The sequence below is a fragment of the Panthera onca genome, chromosome E1, assembly GCF_046562875.1.
Source record: "Panthera onca isolate mPanOnc1 chromosome E1, mPanOnc1 haplotype 2, whole genome shotgun sequence".
Lineage (NCBI taxonomy): Eukaryota > Metazoa > Chordata > Mammalia > Carnivora > Felidae > Panthera > Panthera onca.
The window spans coordinates 10,625,531-10,652,771 of record NC_138352.1 but is presented as its reverse complement, the minus strand read 5'-3'; the positions used below and the strand labels follow the sequence as shown (position 1 = coordinate 10,652,771).

The 27,241-nt window shown below is 55.9% G+C and overlaps 4 protein-coding genes and 1 pseudogene across 9 annotated transcripts in view; 2 read left to right on the top strand and 3 right to left on the bottom strand.

Moving 5' to 3' along the window:
- RECQL5 (RecQ like helicase 5) overlaps window positions 1-24,869 on the top strand; it is a 35,549-nt gene extending 10,680 nt beyond the window's left edge. Inside the window, exons 7-19 of the mRNA XM_060645387.3 lie at window positions 3,525-3,604; window positions 20,253-20,471; window positions 20,725-20,824; window positions 20,959-20,995; window positions 21,118-21,176; window positions 21,257-21,330; window positions 21,704-21,797; window positions 22,083-22,217; window positions 22,543-23,078; window positions 23,230-23,320; window positions 23,546-23,770; window positions 23,994-24,063; window positions 24,154-24,869. Of these exons, the coding sequence (XP_060501370.1) occupies window positions 3,525-3,604; window positions 20,253-20,471; window positions 20,725-20,824; window positions 20,959-20,995; window positions 21,118-21,176; window positions 21,257-21,330; window positions 21,704-21,797; window positions 22,083-22,217; window positions 22,543-23,078; window positions 23,230-23,320; window positions 23,546-23,770; window positions 23,994-24,063; window positions 24,154-24,254 (1,821 nt within the window). The 3' untranslated portion in view covers window positions 24,255-24,869. The remainder of the gene's footprint in view (window positions 1-3,524; window positions 3,605-20,252; window positions 20,472-20,724; window positions 20,825-20,958; window positions 20,996-21,117; window positions 21,177-21,256; window positions 21,331-21,703; window positions 21,798-22,082; window positions 22,218-22,542; window positions 23,079-23,229; window positions 23,321-23,545; window positions 23,771-23,993; window positions 24,064-24,153) is intronic.
- LOC144614412 (myosin regulatory light chain 2, smooth muscle minor isoform pseudogene) lies at window positions 142-2,477 on the top strand (annotated as a pseudogene).
- ERLN (endoregulin) lies at window positions 5,763-11,131 on the bottom strand. Its single transcript, XM_060645388.3, has 3 exons — window positions 10,791-11,131; window positions 9,634-9,784; window positions 5,763-6,069 (listed from the first exon to the last, which is right to left on the bottom strand). Exons 1-3 carry the CDS (start codon window positions 11,129-11,131, stop codon window positions 5,881-5,883), a joined length of 681 nt encoding a protein of 226 aa, XP_060501371.3. The 3' UTR covers window positions 5,763-5,880.
- Window positions 11,177-18,181, bottom strand: SMIM5 (small integral membrane protein 5). The gene is made up of 3 exons (XM_060645389.2): window positions 17,775-18,181; window positions 11,746-11,939; window positions 11,177-11,286 (listed from the first exon to the last, which is right to left on the bottom strand). The coding sequence occupies exons 2-3, from the start codon at window positions 11,870-11,872 to the stop codon at window positions 11,177-11,179; spliced, it is 237 nt and encodes a 78-aa protein (XP_060501372.1). The 5' UTR covers window positions 11,873-11,939; window positions 17,775-18,181.
- Window positions 24,870-24,956: 87 nt separating the features above from the next.
- MYO15B (myosin XVB) overlaps window positions 24,957-27,241 on the bottom strand; it is a 29,749-nt gene continuing 27,464 nt past the window's right edge. For all 6 annotated transcript variants that reach the window (XM_078438147.2, XM_078438149.2, XM_078438148.2 and 3 more), the window contains 7 exons: window positions 27,134-27,230; window positions 26,811-26,953; window positions 26,494-26,609; window positions 26,025-26,158; window positions 25,715-25,848; window positions 25,460-25,600; window positions 24,957-25,340 (listed from right to left, as the gene is read on the bottom strand). In XM_078438147.2, the coding sequence (XP_078294273.2) occupies window positions 25,281-25,340; window positions 25,460-25,600; window positions 25,715-25,848; window positions 26,025-26,158; window positions 26,494-26,609; window positions 26,811-26,953; window positions 27,134-27,230 (825 nt within the window). In that variant the 3' untranslated portion in view covers window positions 24,957-25,280. The remainder of the gene's footprint in view (window positions 25,341-25,459; window positions 25,601-25,714; window positions 25,849-26,024; window positions 26,159-26,493; window positions 26,610-26,810; window positions 26,954-27,133; window positions 27,231-27,241) is intronic.

The following is a 27,241-nucleotide window of genomic DNA, read 5'->3' as shown; positions in this document are numbered from 1 at the left end:
ATTAAGGAGGGCACTTGGGATGAGCGCTGGGTGTTACATGTTAGTGATGAATCACTAAATTCTACTCCTGAAACCATTATTACACTCTGTGTCAAGTAAGTTAGATTTAAATAAATTTTTTTTAAAATTTGTGAAAACAAACCCCATTATAAATAATAGTAAAATGTTGAAACTACTATTAAAAAGCAAAAAAAAAAAAAAAGTCACTTAAAGTAAATCATGTTTATGATTTGGCATTGTAGATTTGCTTATTCTGTATCTGCTCTGTTGAAATGTAAATTCCATGAGCGCAGGGACCTTTAGTTTCCTGTGTATCTGTAATGCCCAGGTCAGTGCTGGGAACATGGTAAATGCATGATAAATGTTTTTTGAATAGATAAATAAATGAATAAATGGGGAGGGAAGGTGAATGCAAGTAGGGATTGGGAAGGAAGGGGCTTTGCAAGGACCAAGAATGATACTTTGCCATGAACAAAGGGGGTGTGATTAACTTGTCCCTTTTATCTGAAATTCAAATTAGACAAGGAAAAGATTTAGTAAGGTGATTGGGTATAAGGTATTTATTTAAAACTTATACAGTGAGTTATAAGAACTCACACTAGACTCATTATTAAGACATTTGAGTCAAAGAGATCAGAAAGCTCCCAGAGAGGTGATATGTGGAGGACTGGGGGCCAGAACAGCACCAGTTTTCTCCATCATAATTCCAGAAATGAGAAACTATGAGGCAGTGTCTTCCAACCTAGAAAATAAGCTGTTTCCAACCTAGAATTTCCTACTCAGCCAGCCAGTTTAGTGTGAAGGCAGGTTAAAGACATTTTCAACTTCCGGTTTGCTAAGCAGAGGCTGGAAGTGTTTGTTTTTAGAAGCTCTGGGAATATAAGGGTGTTGATAATGGCCGGGGGGGGGGGGGGGGTGCGTGTTATGGAAGTGCTCAGATTCTCAAGGCTGTGCAGGGATTTAACTGCCACCATATCAAGCAGAAAGGCAAACACCAAGACCACCAAGAAGCATCCGCAGCGTGCAAAATCCAACATGTTCGCCATGTCTGATCAGTCACAGACTCAGAAATTCAAAGAGGCCTTCAACGTGATTGATCAGAACAGAGATGGTTTCATTGTCAAGGAAGATTTTCATGCTATGCTTGCCTCCCTGGGGAAGAATCCAACTGATGAGTATCTGGATGCCATGATGAATGAGGTTCCAGGTCCCATAAATTTCACCACGTTCCTGACTGTATTCGGTGAAAAGTTAAATGGCACAGATCCAGAAGAAATGCTTTTGCTTGCTTTGATGAAGAAGTGACTGGCACCAGCTGGAATTACCTGAGGGCTGCAGACAATGCTGGGAGGCTGAGTTATAGGTGTGGAAGTGGAGTAGCTACACGGAGGAGCACCTGTGGACAAGAAGGGACATCCCAATTCCACTGAGTTCATGCCCATCCTTAAACACGGAGCCAAAGACGAGGATGACTGAAAAGAACTTCAGGTTCCAGCCAAACGTTCCTTGTTGCCACTTTGGGTATTTCTGAGACTTCCTCTTGGAGCCCGTTACATGCTCTTAGCTTTGCAGCTTTTATCTTTCTTGTTGTATTTATTCTCAGCCATTTTGGACACATGTATCTCTATAATCAGATGGGAATTGGGACTTTATATGATTTTCAGAATAGAAAATAGGGTGGTTTAACTTACCAGCTCCCTTCTCCCAAATAACTGCAGTCTACACACAGTCAGTATATGTTTTCAGAAAAAGTTATTTGCTCAATTTTTTCTGAACCATAATTAGACTTTATGATTAAGGGGGAAAAAAACATTTTCCGACACAAGATTTCAAGAAGCTCCCTCCTGTGGAGAAGCTACTGAAGGATGTCCCCCACCACAGAGGCAGTAATTGGAGAGGGAAAGATAGAGATCTGACCCCCAGCGAGTCAAGAGGAATGTCCTGGAACGACACTGAAGGGCAGTCTCAGTTGTGCTCCAGACCTAGAGGACAGCAGTTCGGGTTGAATCAGGGGGGACAAAAGGGCTCCAGGGGAGGAGTTTCTAAAAATAAAAGTGGAACTTACCATCTATGACCCTGTCGACATGCAGTTTTCATTATAGCACAACATTTGGGGGTGAAGTAGTAATATACTAAAATCTAAGTAAAAAATGAAACAGCTATTAATTTTAGGGAACAAAGTTGTACAAGAAAGGATATGTGATCATGGAAAATGTAAAAATGTAAATGGTTTAGCTCTGATCAATGTTGCCATAGTTTCCTCACTGTAGGGAAAATTAAGAAGAAATTGTGATATAAACAGATTGGCAGAATGAAAGAAGTACACGTATTTGTGTGCATTTGGGAGGTGGGGATGATCCACCTTCCAGAAGCAGAGAGTCAATAGATCTCAGATATCAGTATCTGTTTTATTTTCTTTACTTTTTGGGTTTTTTTTTCCTGTAGTTTAAAAAATTTCACATTTTTTTTGAAAGGAATCTTTGACAAATAGACATGTACAAAAAGGCAAATGATGCACAATCCCAACACAAGAGATCACTTCTTTTTAATTTTTTTAATGTTTATTTTTGAGAGAGAGAGAGTGCACGTGCACGCACATGAATGGGGGAGGGGCAGAGAGAGTGGGAGACACAGAATCCGAAGCCGTCTCCAGGCTCTGTGCTGTCAGCATAGAGCCCGATGTGGGGCTTGAACTCACGAACCGTGAGATCATGACCGGAGCTGAAGTCGGATGTTTAACATACTGAGCCACCAGGTGCCCAGAGATCACTTCTAACACTGTAGTATTCATCCTTCCATACACACATAGATGTGTGTTCCTTCAAATCTAAGTACGCACACTTGTGTGTGTATTTACTACTAAATTTACTATTATAAATAGTGGATTATATTGGGGCGCCTGGCTGACTTAGGTCCGTAGAGCATGTGACTGTTGATCTTGGGGATGTGAGTTCAAGCCCCTTTGGGTGTAGAGATTACTTAAAAATAAAATCTTTAAAAAAATTCAGATCATGTTACACAGTGGTTTCCAAATGCCAGTCTCTGGGCCCTTTGCATGAGAACCACCTGAGCGGTTTTTGAAAATAAACTCCCAAAAGCTCCAGTTTCAGAAAGTTCAATTTAGGTCTGGGTGTGGGCCCTACATGAGGGGCACCTGGGTGGCTCAGTCGGTTAAGCATCCACCTTCGTTCGGCTCAGGTCATGATCTAACGGTTCATGGGTTTGAGCCCCACGTCAGGCTCTGTGCCAACAGCTCAGAGCCTGGAGCCTGCTTTGGATTCTACATCTCCCTCTCTCTCTGCCCCTCCCCTGCTCATGCTCTGTCTTTGTCTCTCTCAAAAATAAATAAACGTTTTAAAAAAAAAATTACCTGGGTGATTCTGATGCATGGTCAGGTTTGGGGACACCATGTTGTAAGTGACCTTTTTACTGTCATTTGATATTTTTCTCCCTCATCATCTTTTAGGCTGCAAGGTACGTCAATTATGTAAGACTTTTGCTAAGTGGTCGTTTCTTGTCTCCAGGAAAAGAGAGGGAGCAAAGCATCTGATAAAGCTGCTGTCTTGGCCTTTGATGCCCTGGTGGCCTTCTGTGAAGAATTGGGGTGAGTGACTTATTTCATATGTGGAGCCATGTGTTAGTGAGCTCGTTCCTCCCCCAGCACCTACTAGTTAACCAGCTAATGTAGGGCAGCTCTTGGGCGACTAAGGCACCTCTACCTGCTGAAGGCGACTGTGAGGGGTGTTGCCCATCAGGCAGCCTGGAAGTCAGTACCCTTCCCAGGAAGGCCCCAGAAACTGGCAGTGTGACATTATTTTCCACTTCTGGCGTGGCTGGTCCCATGGGTGGCTCAGTCATGAATCATGTGACTGGTCCTGTGCCATTAGCATGTGATCACCATTTGCCACTGGACCACTGAGTAGGGGTCACTCTTCTCCTGGACCCAAACAGAGCCACATGGCCCAGCTTCTGTCTTGGGGGTGGATAATAAGCTTGAATAGAAGTCAGCTCTTCTGTCGTAATGCCAGCCCACCCACTTGGAATCCACTTCTGTATCTTATCTGTATGTGCTGGTGGTGGAGGAATGAACACAAGGGACACCCAGGAAGATTCTGGACAAGCTGGGAGCACTTTGCATGTGTGCAGCTCTTTGGTCGGACCTTGTTGGAAAATCCTGTGAGGTAGATGAGGCAGAAGGGACTGCTTCAGACTTTGAAATGAACAGACTGGTACCCAGTGAGGTCACAGTCATAGAGCTCACAGTAGACAGATACCACTAATCCTGGTATTTGATTTTTAGTGACATGCACATTTCATATACAAATCCCATCTTGGTTTCTGCAAGACTAGATTCTCGAAGCATGGAGCTGATTAGGTACATAGAACTGGTATCTAACAGATGTTTGGGGCTCTCCTCTGGAAATCAGAGAGGTACTTGGCTGGGCCACATGTTTTGATTCCCATCCCCTCTGACTCACCGAAGAGTTGGTGGCTCCCGGACTGAGTCTCTCGTTGGGCCTTTGTGGCACAGCCGTGCCCAGCAGAGGTGGTTGGCCCCCTTGCCCACAGCGATCACTACCAGAGTCCTTCTCAGGCACTAGTACAGGGAGTTGTTAAACTAGGCTCCCTCGGGCTCCTTGAAGAAAGCACTCGTAATGAAAGGGCCGAGTGTCCTTGCTAATTGTCAGAGTCCCTTCTGCTGGAAAGAACCCTGCTGGGTTCTTTTCAGGGATGAGTTGGAGGCTCTGTAGGGCTGCCTGGAGGGTCAGCTCTGCCGTATCCCTCTGGGCTGCAGCAGCCCACCAGACAGCAGGACAGGTCCTCCTGGGGGCTCTGCCTTTATGTCTCCTGTGTCACACTCGGGAGTTGGGGCCCCTTAGTGCCCCAGGGGGTCTGGGCATCAGTGTGCTTCCTGCTGCGTCACGTGCAGCCTCATCCCTCCTACCTTGTTTGCTATGTGCGAGGGTTCCGGATTCCAGGACTTCCCAGGATGGCATAAACAATGCTGGTGTAGCTGAATGTGGAATTGCTCTTTGAGTAAAAAGGAACATTTCATTACTACATAAATGGTGTATTGCCCCTTCTCCACCACATATTCGCTCCTTTTCTAAGAATAGTCCCGGTGTGTGGTTAAAGTTGAAGCAGCTGTTTGCTAAGGGAGGGCACCTGGCAGCAAGGGGCAGGCCACTATGGTGGCTCTGGCGGAGGCAGGTACATTTCTACAAAAGTGCCGTTGTAGGGTCTGGGGTGCACGGGCAGCTCTAGGACCAACAGAAAAGACACTCAGTATGAATGGGGTCAAGGTGGGGCATCCAGCGGTTTTCCTCTCTTTGCGTGCAGCTAGTTTGTCTGCACTGTGGCCGTGAAGTGTATCTGTTCCTTCGTGACCGCGCCCTGTACCTTTTAGTGTTGAAATGAACAGTAATTAGGTTTGAAGCAACTTCCAGCTAAGAGGCCTTTCTGTACCTTGTCTGAGACAGAATAGCTTTGTGTTTAGGCCTCAGTTGAATTGGGCTCTGTCCATCTGGGGGCTGTGGTCTAGGGGAGCCAACAGCCCAGCACCCTTCTGTTCATCCATTTGTTTGCTCGTTTATTCATTCATTCATTTATTCAACCAGCAAATATTGTTTAAAATGGACTGTATGTGAGGCACATCGGATATGGGCATACAATGGTGAGCAGAAACCCATCACCTGCTTTTGTGGTGTTCGGTCCACTGGGGAAGGCAGGCACTTATCAGATAATATTAGTTAACAAATTAATTAATTACATTAATAAAAGTGTATAATTGCAGACTCTGAAAAGGCTTTGAAGAAAACGTACATGGTGTTTCGAGAGTATCTAACAGGTGGTCCCCTTCTTGGCCTCCAGAAAGTCAGGTCACAACTCTTCACACTGGTTGATGTTCTCAAGCGGAGGGAGAAAACCAAATACAATGGCAAACACAATGAGAAACAGGATCATGGTGATGAATAAAATGATCACTACCAGGCCTCCCTGGTCCCAGGGGTTCTGCCAGAACTCATCATTCCAGATGTCCTGCTTTGTCATCAGTTCGTCCATGTGAACCTGGAAAAGAGGGGGACAGAGTCCTTGAGTGCAGGGGCTTCTACCAGAGACTGCCTCTGTATTTTGAACAGCCCTGGTGTGAGCCAGAACTTGACCATCCCTGAGATCTACTCAGCTAGGATCTAAAATGCACCGCTGCAGATCCTTGCTGTTTTCCCTGCCTCAATTGCCAAACATTTGGGGAGAATTTTGAGAGATCGGCATAGGAGTTGAGGGGTGGACTGACTCCAGCTGAGGCCTCGGTAAACTGCCTTGGAGTCAGGTGGAAACAGAACCAGCTAATCTTGAAACAGCTCAAGTCGGCAGGCTGCAGGCCTATAGCCAGTTGGAGGGAGTAATGGCGAGAAGGCAGGCGTCACTACCTGATTCTGCTGTTAACACTCCTGTGTCCTAAGAGTGGGCCGATCAGGGTAATCCTTCAGGCCCTGCACTTTGGGGGCCGAGCCACGCCCTGACTCAAAGAAGCAACTCTTGGGAGGAAAAGGTGTTGGCATTGTCGAGTGTCCCTGATCAGACCTCATCGCAGTCACCAGAGCGAACAAAGGTGGGCCAGGGCCTGTTGCCTAGCAACTGTGTTCCTCTGCCTTCCATACTTACCTCTTCAGCTGCGTTCTGTTCTTTTGTGATGTCGTTTTGGGGGTTGCTCAGGGTACCTATGTTCTGGCGTCCTCAGAGAAGTCAGGCTTGGGGTAGGGTGGGGAAGGAGACCGGATCCAGGACCTTTGCCTCAAGCCACCGTCCGCCTCACCCGTGGCTGGGTCCTGCCTCTCTCTCCTCTCTGTCCAGCTGCTGACCTGTAGACCGGGAGGCCCCCACCAGAGCGCAGGAAGCCCAGGACTCCGGGAAGCCCTGGGCTGGAGCCGCACACAGGCTTTTCCCTGCGGTGCTAGGGTGCTGGTGAATGATTAACAAGCCTCCGGCTGGTGCCTCCTGGAGCGAGTTTTTTTGTGGAGGTGTTTACCACCATTAAGGCCCCAGGGTCCTGGAGGCTTAATTTCTCCCTAGTGCCTTTGCTGGCCTCCCAGGCATGACCTCAGCTGCTGCATGGGCAGCTAGAAAGTGGGAATGGGAACCTGGTAGCCACCATTTATTCCATAAAAGATAGGCTTCAAGTGCCTGGTGTGGCCAGGAACTGCGGCAGGTACCGCGTGTCAGTTGTGAACCAAGGGAGGCAGGTCCTGCCTGCCCAGATTTCCATTCTAGCACACTGGTCCTCAGCCTTGCTCATTAGAATCATCTGGGAGCTTTTCTAAATACCCTCCCTGGTACCACTTCTTTCCGTCTGGGCACGTCAGAGCCCGGGTCTCTGTAAAGCTTGCCAGGCGATTCTAACGTACACCCAGGGTTGGAGGAGACAGATGACAAGGAAGTTCAGTAAAGTCCTTTTTACCTATCATGGTCCTACCTGATGCTTCGAGTTTCCCTCCTTAAAACTTACTGACTCATGCCTTTGACTGCTGAGCGCTCCCAGCCAGCAGGCTGGTCGCTAGCACACCCACGTACTTCCTCCTTCAGTTAAGTTGGATGCTTGTCAGGAGCCAGTAGTTTGTTCCCAAACCTGTTTGTGGCATTTGTACTTGTTATTGATATTACGTAATTGCATTTGACATTACATAAAACAAGAAAATGGAGCAACAGTAATAGTTGAAACCCCAGTTTTACAGCTGAGGAACAGGCACAGAGGTTAAGCAACATGCCCAAGGTCATACGGCTAAGTAACTGTGTTGGGATTTAAACCCAGCTGTTCAGCTCAGCTGCAGGGTCTGTACTCTGAAGCTCTGTGCTGCACCTCAAAGGGAGTGGAGGGAGAGCGTTATTTCTAGAAGCACCTATTTGACCACTTGGAATGACTTTGGAATCACTCAGTATTTCTGTCAAAACAGATGTGGCAAGACACATGGAAACGTTTTGTAAAAATCCAGGATTTCACACTCCGATTTCTTTGTGGATGTCTTTAAGTTCTTGTTCTGCTTCACAGTAACCACAGTTAGCAAATAGACAATTTAGGAACTCTGGCCGGCAAACCCACACTCAGAGAAAAGACCTTGGCCCTACATCAAAAAGATTGGCCAAGGAATGTGCATGTATATGTTTCTATTTAAAATGAGATGTGTGGGGAATGTATGTGTCACGTACACAGAAGTTGCTTTAGCCAACTCAGTCAATTGCTGGCCCTGATCGGAAGCTTCTACGGAAATGAGTATCACAAAGGGAACGATATGGAAAGAGGTGGAGGGCGCTGGAGTATATGTGGCATAGCCTGACCTGGAGGCTGAAGGAAACCCTATGGGAGTGAGGTTTAGGTCAAGATGTGAAGACTACGTAAGAGGTAGGATTAGGACGCAGTGTTTCATGGCAGGCAGCGGGTCCCGAGGAGGGTGAGGAACCTTTAAGAACAAAATTAATTTGTCTTCCGTTTTGTGTGGTCTGGATTTGTGTTACCGGCATGCAAATATGTCCCGAAGACTTTTTATTGTAGGTTGCTCTCAAATGTTAATGCTTGAGAAAACAGATTTAGGGGAAGAGTGTTTTATGTGCTCTCTGCCAGTTTTTGGTAATGAGATTCTTGCCCTGGCGATTCTGTGGTTTCTGATAAGGCAGAATATACAGACGGTAAAATGCACAGATCTCCAGTGCAGACCTTTGGAGGAACTGAGAGACTACTGTGGAGGGGAGGCCCGAAGAGGCTGGGAAACCAGTGCGGCAGTGAGCGCGGGCAGACGTCGAGGGGAGATCGTTGCAGGGCGGCTGGTGGCAGGAATGGAGGCCTGTGACAGCCAGATGCTCTCTAGGGCTCAGACAGCCTACTGGCCTCCCGTTCCGTGGCCACCATGGCTATACCTCTCTGTCCTTTCCCACAATGGGAAGATTGCTGCTTCCTCTCCATGCCTCTCTTTCCGAGAAGACCTCTGCTGGGCGGGTGCCAGGCTGCTGTCACTCTGGGACAGATGTGGTTTGTTGAGCCGAATGGGATGGAAACCTGCCCAGGACTGCTGTGGGGAGCCATTAGTGGCAGGGCTCAGCGTGAACCGGTTTGATGCCTACTGGGATCCATCATATTTGGACTCAGCTGTTAAGCTATTGGTGCCTGGACTGAAAAGGGCAGTGGTTTCCCATCTAGTCCCTCCCGCCTTCCCTGTTTTTCTTCTGGGAGGGAGACCTAGTTGGGCCCCACCCTAGCTCTTACCTCTTGGGCTCCACCCACTCCCCGGGAGATGATTTTAGCACACTTTAGGGTGTGGGATCTAGGATTGGTTGATGGAGGATAATGGGATCAGCGCCTTATCTGCACTGCAGCCGGGGGCCCTCGGTGTGGCGAGCAGGGGCTCTGCAGCTGGATGGGCTGTGCTGGGCTGGGCCCAGAGGCTGGCTCTGCCATTTTTAGCTGGTTGAACTTAGGCAAGTTGCATATTGTTGCTAGGGCCCAATTTCCTCATCTCCAAAATGGGGATAATGATGGTATCTCTGGCATTGAGGCTGTTGTGATTATACGGAATCACCTGCGTGAAAACACTTTAGGTGGTGGGGGGGGCACACAGAAGCCCTCAGTAAATTTCCACTCACTCGATCCTCACCACCACCTTCCTCATCATCGTTATCAACGGTATCATTGTAATTCTGAATCTCCTTCTCGTAGGGTGGTGTGGGGTGGAGGGTGCCGGTTCTTGAATTTCTTTTCTTTTGTATGGAAGAACTTCCTCTCTGCTTCTTCAACCTAAACCAAACCCGTCAGACAAGTCAGTGGACACCAGGAAGTGAAACCAGCCAGCCAGTTTCTCTCACCTGCCTGCCAGCTGGAGATGGGGGGAGGGGCAGGGGCAGGGGCAGAGCCTGGCATCCCCCTCTCCGCTCCCTGGTTTTTGGGTAGACGGGGCCGTGCCCCTAGGCAGCCAGAGCACGGACTGGCAGGGCAAGATGACGGAGGCATGTGAAAACTGCAGACCTCTCTGTGGAAGGAGGGGGAGGTACTACGGGAGCTTTCTGCCTCCCCTACCCTAATTCCTGGGGTCCATGCCCCTCTTGTTTAGAGGAGCAGATCAGGACTAGGATATGCTCCGCGCCGTGCCAAGCACTCCCTATAGGTCACCTTAGTTTATCCTCATAAGCTCACCCGAGGAGGCAGCTACCGGGATTGGCTGCGACCCACAGGGGAGGAAACGTGGCTCTGGGAGGTCGAGTCACTAACCTATGTTCACGCAGCTGGTGAATGGCAGGGTGAGGATTTGGGGCCAGACAGCCTGGGACACAATGGGGGAAAGGACAGAGGGGTTGGGATGCAGGTTATAGGCAATAGTAGAGGCCTGACTTCTCTTACTCTAGAAGTTTGGAAAGACCCAGGGGCCTGAGCCTGTGGGTGTGGGGTGTTCAGGCTAAAGTAAATGGCAGCCGAAGCTGTTGAGTGTCGTTTCTGAGCCTAGCACCTGGGCAAACGCTGCCCCATCACTGTAGAGGGGGCACCTGTAGCCAGAGTTTGGTAGCAGCCAGTGCTGATGGATTTTCACCCTCTCCTTCCCCTGGTTCCCTCTTGCGTGGCATTCCTGCCTGTGTTTTTCCAGCGTTCGTGGGCACAGGGAGAATAGAGGCCTGGCAAGGACAGTCACTGGCCACACCCCTGGAATTCTGGCACCTTGCCCTTCAGAAGCACAGAGCCCAGGCCAGGGAGTCTGGCGCCGCAGAAACACAACCAGAAAGCTTTTACTGAGATAGAAACGGGCAAATACCGGAATAGAATACTGACGTGCTCCCCCCCGGTGGGAAGCTTGGGGTCCAGCAGCTGTTGCACAGAGCCCCTCTGATTGGCCTGCTCCTCTGGGCTGGCTCCCCACCGCTGCAGGCTGTTCTCCTTCCAGGTATGGGGCCCCCACTTCTGTGTTTTGTTAGAAAGTGCAAGTTGGGAAAGAATTTCCTCAGGTTTTAAACAGGCGACTCCTCCTTGGCACCCAGTATTCACTGGCAGGTGAGAGTTTGGTGGCCGTACCAGCCCTTGTTTCCTTGATAAGGCTGCAGGTGTCGGGTTCCCCGGCAGGGCCAGGGCTGGGGCCAGGCTGGCACGCGGGATCATGGCTTGGCAGCCTCCTCTCCAGCTTCTCCTCCTCGTCTCTGTCCCTCACGGTGGGCTCATGGGCCGCACTTGGACCTTCCTGCCTCTGCGCTCAGGGCAGCAGCAGTCCCTGCAGCAGCAGCAGCAGGCGATCAGCAGCAGCACCAGCACGGTGGCTGGGGGGTTAGGAGAGAGAAGCAGAGAGCACGGGAAGCTCAGGCAGGGAAGAGAAAGAACACACGCCTTACTTCTAAATAAAGCCCTCCGGAGGTGTGCGGAAAGGGCCTTTAGCCAGAGATCTGGCTTCGTCAGAAATACTTGAGAGTCTGGCAAGAGGTGTCGACTGTCCCCGTGCCAGCCACTAGGCACTGACCTCCCTGTCATGCCGCCTCTGCTGCCCTGAGCTTCTCTCCCTTCACCCCTGGTTGGGATTTGGGGTTGCCTCTGCACCCCATCAGCAAATTGTCAAGGATTCGGGAAATCCTCTGGCTCCCCCCCAGGGACATCTGCCTCTCCTCTGTCTGGGGGACACCCAGCCACCTCGGCCAGCGCTCTGGCCAGCACTGTGGTCTCACCTTTCCCGGATGCCAGGAAGAACCAGGGGCGCTGGGGAGAACGTGAGAGCCTCAGCTTACCTGTGAAAAGGAGGATGACCGAGAAGGCCGCGATCTCCACAGGCTCGGCCTGGGGCAGCTTCTGCAGCTTGAGCAGCAGCTTCTCGCCCATGGAGCGCATCTCCTGCACAAAGTTGGCGGCTGCCATGGTGCATCGGGCTCCTGCCGGGCTCCTGCCGGGCCTCACTGAGATGGGGCTGGGAGTCCCCACCCACCTGCAGCCAGTGGAACGAGTTAGTCGGGTCTCACCCCTGTACCCCCGGTGGCTCATGACGGGGGAGGGAGCCATCAGGGCCCTCCACCCAGTGGTGGCCCTCAGCCCCCACCCGCCTGGCACCACCCGGACTGAGGGAGGCTGGTGATGGCAGGGAGCCTGAGGCCCTGCCGCCGGGGGCTGCGTGGCACTGCCAGACACAGGAGAGGTCTGCCAGCTGGCCACGGTTGGCCAAGGTTTCCGACCTCGAGGTGGGGTGGCTTCACTCTTCTACTCCCGGGTTTGCTGAGCGCCTTGGGCTGGCACAGCTCCCCTCGTGACTCCTGGGTCCTTCAGGACTTTGGTGCCTCCCCTGGGTTCCCAGTGGGGAGACCGGGCTTTAGGATTCCAGCCTGGTGCTCTTGCCTTTCATCATAGGTGGGGCAGAAGGAGTCAGGCTTTTCCTCGAGTGGGCACATGGGGCTCCTGGCAGGGGTCAGCTGGGTGAGAACTAACTGGGGGAGGTGGTCTGAGCCCCTCCAGGGCCCTCCACTTCTCCCATCAGCTCAGTTTCTTTACTCATATGGTATTCTTTGAAGAGGCAGAGATGATGCCGTGTACCCCGCAGTTTTTCCCCAAGGAGGCCTCTCGGGACAGGATCACACATCCCATGGCTGGTTTACCAGGCCCTCCTCTGCTGGCTCAGACCTGCTCCTCTGGCCTGACCAGGAGAGTCCCTTGTGTCCCCACCCTCGCCCCAGGTATGTAGCAACTCAGCCTTCCAGGTGATGACTGAGAGCCTCTTCCTGTCTAAGGGTGCCCAATAGGCTGACGGTGAAGGTCCAGGCTGAGTCTGAGAGTTGGGCCAGCTGTACATCAGGAGTTTCTTTCCCCTTCTGCCTCCCCTGTGGGCATGAGGGAGCCAGTGCCTCTTCAGGGATGGACCAGGGACAGCCTGGTGCCAACCCAGCCTGAACTTGTTCACCAAGGCAGCTCTAATCCAAGGGAGCATAACAGGTGGCCAAGGTCTTGTGCCAGACCTCAGGATCTAATTACTGCCGCCTTGTCCTGGGTCTCAGCCAGGCAGGTTCTTCCGAGATGACTACAGTTTTGGAAGCTGGTCACTCCTGGTACTATCGCCACAGTATAGCTGTCTTAGAACTGCTTGGAAGGTCATCTGCTTGAACCCCCTACCCTGTACCTGGCTCTCTGCACTCCCTCTGGTGTGCAGCCTTTGCTTGAGCCCCCTCTGGGTGAGATGGGGAGTCCCATCTGCTACGGCAGCTTGCCCTGTTCCTCCTTGGAGCAGCGCTGATCGTTGGAAGGTGGAACCCCCTCCTGACCTCGTTGGTCCTGCCTGTGGTCACACAGGATGCTTCTACCCCACCTTCTGCCTCATAGTCCTTCCGGACCTGGATGGCAGCTGGCATGTGCCTCCTATGTCTCCTCTTCCACAAGGTCGCCTGCACCCCGTGGAACATTGGATCATCCTGGATTTGAATGCCTGCCCCTTTCTGCTTTCATGACGTGGACGCGTCACTTTGTCTCTTTGAGTCTGTTTCTTTTCCTCATCTTACATAAGATGAGATAGCCATCCTTCAAGGCTGTTGGGAGGATTGACACCCGGAAGCACAGCGGCAGGAAGCACAGATCCTGGCACACGTTTGTGCTCAGCAGGTGGGCTTCCCCTCTTGCGGTGTGTGTCTGTGGAGGGGGGGGGGGTCTGGCCACCATAGGAAGCCTTTGGGGACAGTCACACCCCCACCCTGTACACTGTCAAAGACCCTCCCCAAACACCTTGGGGAGTTTCGTCTGTGTCTTTCATTCCCAGGATATCTGTGATGTGTAAGGTAAAGGAAGGTGGGGGGGCGGGAGGGGGCAAGCTGGAGATGGGAGCTGTATTTTAAGCAATGTTGGGGGGAGCCGGCAGATGATGGGTCCATGGAGGATTAGAGGGCTTCCTGTCAGAAGTGGGAGTCTCCTGTTATAGCCTTCTGTCTTCTCTTATGCCCCATCCCGGGGTTAGCACATTTCCGTAATGGCGATCAAGATCCCAGTTTTCAAGTATACAAAGAGGCAAGAGATCCTAGAATCCCATGCGTCATTCATTCCTGCCTCCCTTTACATATGGGAAACAGTGATTCCTCTGGGGTTGCACAGCAGGATGGGGGCCTAGCCAGGCTCCCCTACTTCCCCATGCTGTCTCTTGATGGAGACCTGTCTCAGGCAGCCTGCTCTGTGGCTCGCAAGGTTAAGTCAGCCCACGGAGCAGCTTTCTGAGGACACTGCCCTCGCGGTGGGCCCAGTGCAGGGACGAGGGCCCCAGAACTCTTTGAACGCAGGTGTGCTCTGCACGATTAGCCCCATTCCATGCTCAGGAGTCTGGGGCACTGTCTTTATTCAGGCACATCACTCACGAGGCCAGGGCCACACCTGTTCTTTGGGAACCACATGTGACTTGTTGCCAAAGGGACAGATGGCACGTGTCTGTCTCAGGTTCACCAAACTCCTTCCTGAGCATGGTGCCCCTCTTCTCTGGTCACACTGAACAGCGCCCCCCTTCTTTGACCGGCGAAGCTGGCTTGCACAAGGAGGGCGGTCCCCTCTCGTTCCGGAGCCTCTCTGCTCATCCACTTCCCGTTTCCAGAAGAATATTCCTCCGCATTCCTGGAGGAGGGAACAGAAGTGCCAGCCAAGGCCCTGGGGGAGAGTCTGCACGGGGCTCAGGAGTTGGGCTCCTCTTCTCCTCTCCGTCTACACTCGGTCTGGCTTTTTCAGCCTGTTTGGCCCCGTGCCTGCATTGCCTAATGTAGCACCAGAGACTCCTTGAAAGAGGAAGCGGGTGGAGGCCAGCCGGGCAGCAGGAGCTTTGTCACTTGTGCTTCCACATCCAAAGCCCCGGGGAGGGGTTATAGAGGGGAGGCCTCCGCCTGTGAGCGAGAAGTGGTGTGGGGACCCTGTCGGTCTGAGGGGTGTGATCTCCAGAGCAGGGAGAGGGCAGGTGGGGCCGAGGTTGCTCTGCCGTACGGGAAAGGTGGACTTTGTCGATCAGAAGCTTCGGCTCTGAAGTCGGCCATCCTCCGGGTGTTGTGTACTGGGGATGCTGCAGTCACACCCAGGGGCCCATGCCCCGCTCCGGGAGGAGTGCCCGTCCACAGAGGCAGGCCGTATGGCTGCGGACAGATGGCATCGTGCTCCTGCGCCCAGGGTGCCTCTGGTGAGCTGAACTGGCAAGCTGTACCAGCCCTGGGGTCTCACCCAGGGCTGCCCACTGCTTCCGTCCGTCTGTGAACTGGAATGGAGCCACCGGGCACTGATGTTCTGCCCCAAAGGCTGAAGGGGAACGCCCTTTGTTTTCCAGTTGATGTTTTGCCATTTCCAGCTTGGGCTTGAGCAGAAGAAGCCTTAGTGGGGACCGTGGGAGCTGGAGGGGCCTTGTGCTCCTAAGAGGAAGGAGGCACATTCCAGCAGGTCCCAGGCGCTCTTCCCAGTGGGCTATTTAAAGCGAGGCCCAGGGGGTGCCTGACGCCTGGTGCCCAATATAACCAGCAGTCGTCAGGTGACCCTGCGGCATGTTCCTTGGCCATTGCCCTGTAGGGAGTAAGTGTTCCCAGCTGTGGTCTGGGGAAAGCGGGTGCTCTGAGGCTGGCTGCCTCTTATCCCTTTTACTTTCCCAGGTTTGCAGGGAAGCCCAGAGGGGTACTGATAATTGTACGTATCGGTACGTATATACTGATATTGTATATATCTTTCTGGTCTATCTCGCTCTGCCAGACTCCTTCCAAAACTGTACTTCCTGCCTGTGAATCAGGGAAATCCTAGTCCCTGCCGGCCCTGTGCTCTGGAGTACTTTGGTCAGAGGCAGCCAAGCAAGTGACTTCCCACGGCCCCAGGAAGAGAGAGCAACCTTGGCTGCCTGCATGGCCCTTCCTGGAGCCTGTGAAGGGTGCTCTGTGGCTGGAATGGCAGCCAGTGGAGGAGGGAAAGTGAGCCGGGCAGAGATGAAGGCTGGAGGGGCTGGAGGGACCAGAAAACGTTCCTTTGTGTGGCATCTCCTGCCACAGGGAGCCTTGTGACAGGGCACACGGGTGACCTGCAGGCCAGACAACTGCCATTTGGTACTGAAGCTTCCCTGTTTCCTCCTTGCAAAACTGATACTTCAACTCCAGAGGCCCCTTGTGGAAGAGAACAGGCGGCTGGCGGGTGTGTTTGTGACTGATAAGTGGTGTATCGGTGGCTCAGGGCCCCAAGGGTTTCTTGCTCTGCCCCTGTCATTTTGTCATGGAGAGTTGTAGCCACCCTTGCTCCACAGGGCATTGTCTTGTTTGAGAAACAGCTGTCATGAGGCAAACTGACGGTTGTGGCAGATTTTCGGCGTCCGGGGGCCTGACCAGCAAGGCAGAGATGTCCACTGTGCACTGACCGCATCAGGCCTTCAGACGATGCCCTTTTCTGCCTTGGCTCCAAGTTGCCGTGGGAAGTAGCTGCTTGAACCCAGAGCAGTCCTGCTTTCCAGGACCGGAGGAGGCACCTCCGGCTGCTAGCGATGGTTCCCGTAGCCCCAGAAGCTAGGTATCACCCTCCCGTTCCAGCTCAGGGCCTGGGTTCAGGGGACCCCATCCACGTATGTCCTGTGGCCGCAGGGACTCTGATCCCCGCCCGCACGCCTGCCTGGGCCGTCTTACAGATCAGAGCCAGCAGGGGTAGCCCTGGGCTCACCACTGTGCCCATCCCTTACCCAGTCCTGTCTGCTGCCTCCAACACAGGCCGGCGCCTGTCCCCTCTCTGCCTTGCATGGCCATCTTTGCAGGGCATTAGCCTCTCCAGCCACCGACTCAGGCCAAATCTCACAGACTCTGCTGAGCCAAGAACACTTGGACTGATTCTTGGTTTCCACTTTTCCCTGGATTGTTGTTTTTCTTTCCTAGTAGATACTAGTTTGTTTGCTTTGGGGGAAACATCTGGGGGGCGGGGAAGGGAGACTTTAGCCCTAGTGTGAGGACAAGAAGGCAGGAGGAGCAGGCAGCCTCCGTTCATGGGGCCCTGCCCAAGGGGGCTGCTCCCGGGGCTGCTGGAGAGCCATGCTGGGGTCAGCATTCCAATGGCGTGTCACAGGGCCACATACCGGGTGGGTCCTTCACCGGCCTCAGTTTCACCATCGCCTCCTCCCCCACCCCACCTTGGGTTCAGGGTCAGGCCCTCATGCTTCTGGCACAGCATTTGGAGAGACCTGGGGGGTCGTGGGATTCTAAATGGACCCAGGGAGGAGCACCCGGGCTTGGCTCTGAGCTAGGAACACCTGGCAACGAGCGGGCCAAGCGCCTCTCAAGGGGTGGCAGCTGCCACTCTGATGCAGGACACAGATGGGCAGAGCTGCTGTGGATCCTGCCACATCCTGAGGGGCACGAAGTGGCGGGGCAGACCCTGCCCTGAGCCTCCTCCACTGGGAGAAAGCAGGGACAGAGGGCTCTGCCTTGATCCTGGGAAAAAGGGAGGCCCAGAGAGCAGACAGCCCTTCTCTCCCAGGCCAGGACAGCCAAATCCCTTGTTTAAGCCCCCTGAATAGAAAAAGCTTAAACTAACTTGCAGAGTAAGCAGGCGCTCGGGGCCCCTCTGCCTGCTCAGCAAGCAGGGAGGAAAGCACTCTGAGCAGAGAGCTGCAGCCTCAGCCTGTGTCCCTCCAGTGCTGGATCCCCGCAAAAGAAGGGAGAGCCCAGATTGAAATGGGGCTGTCTGGAGACTGACCGAGTGCACCCCCACGAGCCCCTGTGATCGCGCTAGATTGTGGCTCTCCACCCTTGGGGCAGGGGGCCCTGGCTGGCCCCCTCACCCAAAATCTGTGGCCGGCACCACTCACCTGGGAGCTCAGGTGTTGGGTTGAGGGGCAACCGCGGATGCTGGGGAGCCCGGCAGCCTCCCTTGCCTGGCTTCGCCCGGCCACCACCTCTTCCTTCCTTCTCGGATGCCTCTTTCCTGACCCGCTGCTGGGCGCCTTCCTCAGAGGAGTGGAGCTCCTGGCTGCTGACAGCCAGCTGCTGTCTCGGCCTCAGCTTTTTTGTTGTTGGTCGTCCTGGAGATCCAAGTGTCAAATTACAAGGGGCGGCCACTGAAGCAGGGGAGCCAGTGCCACCGCTGCCCCTGCCCTGCCCCTGCCCAGCCGAGTGAGTCCCTGCTGGGACCTCCGAGGGTGGCTTCAGACTCCTCTGTGGTTGCCCTGCCCCTGGGAGGTCTGCAAGGGCGAACCCGTCTCTTCTGTGCCTCCTCTTCCTCTCCTCTCCCTCCTGGCGGGTGTGTGCTAAGCCGTCGTGGGCTGGGCCTGGGCGGAGAGCTGATAAAAGAGGTCGGCTCTCTTTTTCCCTGGCAAAGATGCCCTCTGGGAGGCTCCACCTGAGCCGTGGAGTGAGGAGGGAGGGACGCCCCACAGCGCTCAAGTTCTTTGGCTCCCTCCCTACCCTCAGGAGGGGTTTGAGCCCATCCGCCTGACCAGCCAACCTGTCTCTCTCGAGACTCCCTGGCTGGTCCCACCCTCTGGCCCCTCCTAGGAAGTAAATAGTTGGGGGAGCTGCCGGACCACCCACGAGGCCAGGCCCTTGGGGAGGAACTTAGGGGTGACTTGAGAATGGCCTGCTTGCCGGGGGAAGTGTCTGGTGCTCCTCCACCCCAGGAGGGAGGACGCTGCCGATGTCCTTCTTTCCAAAGAGTGCTGGAGCTGTCTCTTCATTCCTGGCCCCGGCCTGGCCTGGCCCTGGCCGTCAGGGACCGGCTCCAGAGCTCAGTGGCTGGCAGGGCCCTTTGACATTTGGTTGGTTGTGCCACCCCAGCAGACCAGGCTGTGCCCGGAGCAGGACAGGAGCAGGACAGGAGCTGACCCCAGCCCGCATCTGTGAGCTCTCAATGGAGCCCTTTGAGTGTGAGCACAAAACCCCAGTGAGTCTGGGCTTGAGGGAGGGGTGGGGGGGTGGGGGGAAGGAAGCCAACCGTGTAGCCACACCACTTGGGTGCCGGAGCCTCCCAGAGGCTGGACAGGCGGCCACTGTGCAGATGCACAGACTAGCAGTGGAAGGAGTCGCATGTTGGTTTTAGGAGTGGCAGGAACAGTGCCCCCTGGTGGCTGCCTGGGCCTCCTTGCCATCTGCTGCCTTCAAAGCTGCCTTCTCTGAACAAGGCAGCCAGACCCCACTCCCTAGGATCTGTGTAACATCAGCTCTCATTCCTGGTGCCTGTCCCTTAGGGTCTCGGCTCCTCAAAGTGTTTCTTGCGGTGCTCACATCGAGAGGCATTCTGGCTGGAGGGTGACACCACCTATTCTTGTCCTCGGGACACGGCGCCTGGACAGCCCTGCCTCTGCTGCCCAATCTCTCGTGCTCTCCCACCTCATGCTACATTCCTGTGGCAAGACTGGCCCTTTGCAAGGGCCATGATTAGATCTGCACCCTACCCCCCACCCTGGGGGCCTCTGCACCTGTCTCAAGGACCAACTGTGCCCCCCTCCTGGGAGTCAGGGACAGCTGGAGTCTGGTACCCCAGCAGCGGGGCCGTGGCAGTGGAGTTGAGGCGCCGGGTGATGTGACGAGACTCCTGCCAAGGCTGGTCTCCCATTGCCCTCAGCAGCGACCAGCATACGATGGCAGCTCTCAGTGCTGCTGGTTCCAGCTCTTGAGCGGTCCCCCAGCCCAAGACTGCATACGCAGGCACGGTCTTCTTGGGGATAAGGAAGAGGCCGTCAAGAGATGGCAGAGCAGAGTGCTGAGGCTGGGGTAGGGCTACCTCGTGCTGGTCCCTCCCTCCCCCACCTCCGGGAAAGGGCGAAGGTGCTAAAAAGAACCCTTGTTGTGTGTGCCAGGCACCACGCCCCACGCCCCGGCCATGGAGCCGGCGCTCTTGCCGCGTCTCACAGCCAAGGACGTGTAGGCTTTGGGAAGTCAAATGCTTTCCCTAAGGAGGCAGCCTCAGCAGCAGAGTCAGCATCTGTACCCAGAGCTGGAGCTATTCCCGGGGCACCTCACTGCCAGAGGACAGAGCACAGAGCGGGAGGCCGGGACCGAGGGGAGGAACCCATAGAGAAGCAGGACGGAGTGGGGGTCACACCCTGTCTTCTCCGGATTCCCCCATATGTTACACGACCTTGGGAACACTTCACCTCATTGTCCTCATCCGTAAAACGGGCAACTAAACGGTGCCTTGCTTGTCAGGCTCGCACAAGAGGAGGCGTACGAGATGCTGAGTGTGGTGCCCAGCACGTAGCGCTCCTCAGACAGAGTTTAGGGAGCGGGTAAGTGAACACTGGCCTGTCTGGGTCCCTCACCCCTTGCCTCTGTTGTGCTGCCTCTGCCAGGTGCCGCCATGCTGCCATCGCCAAGTACTTTGGGGATGCGCCTCCTGCCTGCACCAAGGGCTGTGACCACTGCCGGAACCCTGTGGCCCTGCGGAAGCAGCTGGAGGCCTTGGAGCACAGAAGCAGCTGGAGCAAGACTTGCATCGGGCCTTCCCAGGGGAATGGCTTTGACCCTGAGCTGTATGAGGGAGGCCGCCGGGGCTATGGGGGCTTCAGCAGGTGAGGGGCCGTGGAGTCAGGGGCCCCCAACCCACTGCAGATAGGCTGGCATTCTCCTCCTCGTGCCAAGGCCAGACCAGAGGCGCCCCAATGCCGTAGTTCACCCCTTGCCCCTGGGGGCCGTGGTGGAGCCAGGAGCTTGATGCTGCTGCTGGAGGCCAGGCTCTCGGAGACAACCAGCGCCCCGCCAGAGAGGCATGACAGGAGGGCAGAGCCCAGGCCCAGGGCTGCTCACGCCTAGTCTGTCCCCTAGGTATGACGAAGGGTCTGGAGGCAGTGGGGACGAGGGCAGAGACGAGGCCCACAAGCGGGAATGGAATCTCTTCTACCAAAGACAGATGAGCCTACGCAAGGTGAAGGGGATGGGGGCCTGATGGTGTTCAGTGGCCCCCTGTTCACACTCTTTCGGCCCCTACCCTGGTGCTGGATGGGGGGCCATCCTGCAGCCAAGCAAGATGCCTCATAGGCCCTTCATGTCACCTTCCAGGGCAAAGACCCCAAGATAGAAGACTTCGTACCTCCGGGTCAGTACCGAAGTGTCCTCAGGGACTTTGGGGCTGTTCCCAGGGTGTAGATGCCTCACGGTGGGCTGGGGACTCCACAAAGCAGAAAGTAGAGTGCAGTGACCCACCCCTCTTCCCCACAGATGAGGACTGTCCCCTGAAAGAGGCTTCCAGCAAGAAGATCCCCAGGCTCACTGTGAAGGTAAGAGGTGGGCAACTCTGTCCCCCAGACTCCTCCCCCAACCTTAAGGCTTGAGTGACAAAATTCCTTCCCCTGTGTAGGCCCGTGAGCACTGCCTGGGGCTTCTGGAAGAGGCTCTGAGCAGTAATCGCCAGGTCACAGGGACCGCTGATGGGTGAGTGTCTCAGGTCACGGGGGCCTAGGAGGCTTCTCCGAGCCCTTGTTCCTTTGCAGACCACAAGAGCCCCCATCCCTCCTGGCTTACTTGGGTACCCCCTCCCCAGATCGTGATGCATCCTGCTCCCAGTGGCAGCAGGTCTCACTGCCCCACCAGGGGGCAGGCTTAGCTAGGACTAAGGGGCTGCTAGCGCCTGCCGAAGGGCAGTAAGCCACAGGGTGCCCAGAGTCCGGGTTGGAATCCCTGTGCCCAAGGCCAGTCCCACCAGGCCGTGAAGCCATCTCCAGGGTCCCCAGATGGAATCCAGCAGGAGCTCAACAGAGAGAGGGCTCAGGCCCCCCTGATGCCTTGTGCTTATTCTTACCCTCAGACCCGATCTCCAGCCCAGGGCTGTGGAGCTGGAATATGAGATGTTCCGAAATGCCAAGGTGGCCAACCTGTACAAGGCCAGCGTGCTAAAGAAGGTGGGCCCAGGCAGGGTGTGCTTATGGGCTAGGGTGGGAGAGGCGGCCCCTCTACCTTCCCAGGCTGTCTGCCTGCCCCCTGCAAGGCAGCCACGTACACAGGGGAGCCTGACCTCCCGTCTTTGCCAGCTGAAGATGTTTCTAGCCAACCCCTTGAGGACTAGAACTTGTCCAGTGTCCAGTGACCTTCAGCCACAGGCCCCAGAATCTCACCTGTGGAAAGCCTGGGTCGGGGCTTTCAGGAGCTAGTGGGTGCCACGGCATCCCTACCTGTCCATGACTCAGGTGGCCGAGATCCACAGAGCCTCCAAGGAGGGGCAGCTCTATGACATGGGAGGCGACACCAGAAGTCACAATGCCCAGGCCCAGCCCCCAGAACCCACCGAGTATGACATCCGGCCGGCCTCCCAAGTGTACTCGGTGAGTGGTGTCCTGGCATCCACCCCAAACCTGGGTCTGGGAAAGGGGAAAGGCATCACTTCCCCTTGTCCTCAGCCACAGTATGGCCACTGGCCCTCTCTGGGCGCCGTAGCCGCGGCCCTAGGCACCCTGGGGCAGGCCCTCCAGCCTCCCTGCCCTCCCAGCTGTACCTCTGCAGCCCCCACAGATCTTCTCTCATCAGCCTGACCCCCTAGCAGTGTCCTGCCTGGTTTCTCCCTCCTCCGCTCCCAAGAGCCATTCCAGACCAGCCCGTGAGTGTCCTCGAGGACCTGGTGGTCAGAACCCTCTCTCCTCTTCTTCACAGCCGAAACCCAAGCGGGTGGGAGCTGGTTTTCCCAAAGGCTCCTGCCCATTCCAGACGGCCACTGAGCTGATGGAGAAGATGCGGGCCGAGAAGCAAGCCCCCCAGCCTGTGCTGGGAGGTGAGCGGGAGCTCCCCAGCCAGCCCCGCAGCCTCCAGAGTGAGGACTGCAGTGAGTGCCTCCCGAGGCCCAGAGGAGAGGCCCCTGGAAGCAGTGCTCATTGTGGGGGGTCCTCCCCTGAGAAGAAGGCGACAAGTCCCTCTAAGGGCGGTCCCCTTGCCAAGGCCCGGGCCAGCAAGAAACAGCAGCTCCTAGCCGCAGCAGCCCTCAAAGATTCTCAGAACATCGCCCGCTTCTGCCAAAGGGCCAAGAGCCCGTCTCCCCTCACCTCAGCACCAGGGACAGGAGGTGCCAGCCTTTCCCATGAGGGAATGCGGGGACCCCCAGCAGTCCCAGAGAAGTGTGCAGGGGAAGATGGAGCCCTGGGGTGTTTGGCTGCATCCCCCCAGACCAAGGAGTGCACCAGTGAGAGGTCAAGGTAAGGGCTCTGATAGTTCTGAAATTCTTTGGAATCTCTTTTGCTAACTGGATCTCTGAAGCCCTGGCCAGGGTGTGCTCTGCTGGGCCAGCTGAGCTGAGGGTGCCGCTGGTGCCTGGAGCCTTTGACGCCTGCTCTCCTCCCTGGCCAGGGCCTGCCCACCCAGAAACCAGGGGTCCCCTGAAGGCCAGCCCACCCCCACAAAGGAGACACGCACGGGCAAGCGGCCCAGAACCCAGCAGGTACTGACAGGGATGAGGCCACAGGGGAGGAGGCCTGTAGACTAGGCTGGTGTCTGCTCTGTTCTCCCGATTAGGCATTTGGGGAAAATTCCCTCTTTTTATATCCCAGAGTTAGATGGGCTGGGCTGGAGGGAGCCAGCGGATGCTGAGGCCCAGTCTTCCAGAAGGAGGGGAGGGGCTGTGACAGGGAGCCCGAGAGTGATGCTCCATTTGGGTCCTGCACAGGAGAGCCCAGAGAACCAGGCTCAGAAGAGGCCTTGCCTCTCAGCCAACACCTCCATCTTAGCTGAAGCCGAGGACAGCATCTTGGCCAGCAATCAGAACACCTTGAACCCTACAGCCCAAGGCTCCTGTCCTCTCCCAGTCCCTGGCATCTCCCTCAAGGAGGCTGCAAATGTTGTGGTCAAATGCTTGACCCCTTTCTACAAGGAGGGCAAGTTTGCATCCAAGGTAGGGTAGGTGGGTGGATTCTGCCCTCTCCTGGGCCTGGGATACCTGGGCGCAGGACAGGTCCTACCTATAGCCAGGACAAAGCGGGGCGGAAGCAGGCTAGGTCCTAAGGCCGGCTGCCTGCTTCCCTGGGTCCGCCTTGCCCTTGGGTCATGGCTATGGGCCACTGGTGGGGGCAGGGCAGGGGTCTGCACCCTTTGCTCCTGTCACCCTCCGCCTCCAGGAATTGTTTAAAGCCTTCGCCCGCCACCTCTCACACTCGCTGACTCAGAAGACTCCTCCCGGAAAGAGCGGTGAGTGCCTGCATCACCAGGCCAGGGAATTTGCGGGGCTCGGTGGTGGGGAGGGGACTGGCCCTCATGTTCCCCTTCTCAAATCTGTAGTAAAGGAAGAGGCCCAGCATTTCATCAAGCAGTTTTTCCATGGCCGGGCCCGGTGCGAGAGTGAAGCTGATTGGCACGGCCTGTGTGACCCACAGAGATGACCGGCTGCTGCCCACTAGGGCCAGAGTGCTCCCCCGGCCTCAACCGGGGGCCAACCTGGGCCTCGCTCAGGAATGGGAAGGTGGAAAGCCTGCAGCCATCAGGAGCATCCTCTTTGCTCAGGGTCCCTCCCCCCTCCAACCATGCTTGCTTTGGAGATGGCCCCAGATGCCTCCTAAATCAAGGTCGGAGGCCAGAGGCCAGCCACCTTTCTGCTTGCAAAATCTGAGGTCTTCTTCCTCCTAGCCTCCCTTCCTCTCTTGGCTGGGTTTTCTGAGCCAGATCCCCAGGTTAGGAGGTAGTGGGGCGGTGTGGCTGCTGCCAGGGGAACAGGAGGAAGGCGTGGTCCCTCCACCTCTTATTCTTAACAAGTTGTAAGCCAGGGTGAAGCCCACCCGTCCGAGGCGTTGGCCCCTTCAGGTCCTGGGCCACTCCCCCCTTCCCTTGCGAGGCCAGCTTCCAGGCTGGCCCTGGGTGCAGAGCGCAGGAGAAGGGCAGCCTCCGCACCCTGCGCTCTGCTCAGTTCCTGGTCGGGAAGGCCGGGCTGGACTGAGACGTACCTGAGAAATAAAAGTCCTGTTGGTTTTGACACCCCTCCCCCGCCAAACACAAACACAGCCTTTTTCTCTTGGGAGTTTTATTTCCTCAGCATTTGCTTCTCCCAGGCCTGGGATCGTTCTGGTGTTGAGCCAGGGCCTGGCGCCATACGGGCATCTCCCCCAGGGTAGGCAGCATCAGCTGCCCAAGCGAGTTCCTGCAGCCCCCACTCCGGGAACCCCCCAGGGGGGAGTCTTGCTACTCTCTTTCCCAGTTGATGTCACCATAGTAGCTCCTGCCTCATGGCCTCCACGTGGGCCAGGAGCGCCGTGCTGCGGGAGGTTCCAGAACAGCCGGGGGTGGGGGGGTGGAGTCCAAACCAAAATGGCCTGATGGCACCCAAGGGAGACCTTGCCAGTCAGACTTGGATGTGGGAGGGGCCCCTTCCTCGTCTCCTCCCCTCTCCCCACCTTCTTGGGTGAGGCCAGCCGTTAGTTGGAAGCAGTGCCGCTGTCCTTCAGGAAGGCGATGGTGTGCTTCAGCTCCTGGGCCTGCCGGGGCACAGGCACATGAGGACAGGGCTCCCCGCTCTGCACCCCCACCCCATGCCAGGCCTGGGTCACGCGTGCGCTGCCTTCCCAGGATGTCGTCGGAGGCCCTGGCCGCTCACCTTCATCAGCTCAAACCAGATGGTCTGTGGGTTGTCGGCAGAGCCGTAGTTGAGTTCCAGGCCAGGGGGCCCATCGCTCTCCAGGGGGCTCAGCAGGTGGAGTCTCTGCAGGTCCTTCAGGGCGATGGAGCAGTACAGTTTCTGGGGGCAGTAGAGACAGCAGAGCTTGGACCCTCTCAGGGGAGGGGTCACCGTGGATGGTGGGAGAGTGGCGCAGGGTGCTCAGGCCAGCACCGGGGCGGGAGCCTGGCCCACCTGGGAGCTGGGGTCCATGAGGATGAGGTGCTGGCGGTTGAGTCCCAGGAGGCTGGGTCCGGGCAGGGCCAGTTGACTGACCCGCAACACCACGTAGACGGTGTAGCCAAAGAAGGGCAGCTGGCTCACAGCCTCTGGGAAGGGAGGGGCCGGGATAGCAGTTCTGGTCACTGTGGCCCTGGGACCTGCCCGACGGCCTCCAGGTTGGATGAGCGGGGCAGGGCAGGTAGAGAAGCTGCCCTGCACCTTCACCCCTTCCCTTCACGGTCTCCTGCTCCGGCCCTCGCAACCCCCAGGGCCCCAGACCCACCAATGAAGCTGATCTGTGCTTCTTGGGAGCTGCATGCTTGCATCCACCTCAGCTCCTGTTCCATCAGGTTCTTTATGGTTGACATGCTCACTTGCCGTTGCAGCGGCTTTGGCAAGTAAGCCAACAGGTCTTGCCTACGACACAGACTGGTCAGTCGAGGCTGGGTATACAGCAGGTGCTAAATAAACGAGCAAGGCTACTACAGGCAGGTGAGGCTGGGAATCCGGTCTTAGGAATGACGTATGGGCCCTGCCCTTGAGGAGCTTGGGATGGGGAAGTCAGATGTACACAGCCTCCACTACTCCAGGCCCATCACATTGAGGCCAGGAAGGGTACAGGTTGAGCGGCCTTGACCTTGGAGGATTGGGTGGGGGGCCAAAGGAGAGGCCCTTGGGTGCATGCTGAGGTGGGCCTCAGCACCAGCAGGGGCAAGGGGTGACGGGAGGTGTGGGGCCACCCTCACACTCACTCTGACAGCCGGTCCTCTTGGGTCTGGCTGCGGTGCTGCAGGGCGGCCAGCCTGGCCAGTTGAGTGTTTGCCTGGGGACTGACCAACAGCTTCCCCTGGAGATAGTCCCGCAGCACCTGAGGAGGGACAGCAGTGAGGGGAGGGGACAGCTGTGCCTCAAAGCCCCCACTTGGTGGTGGCTCCTGGGGCTCGAGCTCGGTCCTGTCACCATCTCTTCTTCGGGGGAGGGAGGCTTGGAGGTCCCTCACCCCGGCAGGGGCTCGCTTGCAAGTTGCTGCCCGGGGCTGGGTGGCCCGGGGCCAGGGGTGGCAGCTGACCTGCTTGTAGTGGCTGGTGATGTAGGTGGGGTGATCGAAGTGCAGCTGGGTCTCCCAGCTGAGCCGCCAGCTGTGTAGGCTCACGTCCTGATCCAACACGCTGTTGAGGTACTCGTGGGGCCACAGGGGCCTCACCAGCTCGCCTGAGTGGGGAACCCAGGTCCACAGCTTGCCCTGCCGTCCAGGGTCAACCCTGCCCCCGCAGGCCTGCCAGCCCCAGCGTGGGAACCCGCCTCACTCACGGGCACACAGCTGGCAGGTAAGCCACCTCCTGGAATCCAGCCTGCCCCCCCCCCCCATTTCTCCCCAGGCAAGGGGCTCACCTTCCTTTTTGATGAGGAAGAGGGCGAATTCCTGCATTTCCTGGGGGTCAGTGATGCCCATCTGCCGGCACAGCTCCTCCAGCACTTCTGCTGCCACCTGGGCACAGA

What these genes read in the sequence shown, in the direction of transcription:
- ERLN (XM_060645388.3), bottom strand. Translation starts at nt 11,131, where the DNA reads ATGATCCCGCGTGCCAGCCTGGCCCCAGCCCTGGCCCTGCCGGGGAAC. An exon ending in CACGTCAGTATTCTATTCCG is followed by an intron (nt 9,785 to 10,790) that starts GTATTTGCCCGT and finishes GGTTTGGTTTAG; the next exon opens with GTTGAAGAAGCAGAGAGGAA. An exon ending in AAGGTGGTGGTGAGGATCGA is followed by an intron (nt 6,070 to 9,633) that starts GTGAGTGGAAAT and finishes CCTCTTTTCCAG; the next exon opens with GTTCACATGGACGAACTGAT.
- SMIM5 (XM_060645389.2), bottom strand. Translation starts at nt 11,872, where the DNA reads ATGGCAGCCGCCAACTTTGTGCAGGAGATGCGCTCCATGGGCGAGAAG. An exon ending in GGTCATCCTCCTTTTCACAG is followed by an intron (nt 11,287 to 11,745) that starts GTAAGCTGAGGC and finishes CTAACCCCCCAG; the next exon opens with CCACCGTGCTGGTGCTGCTG.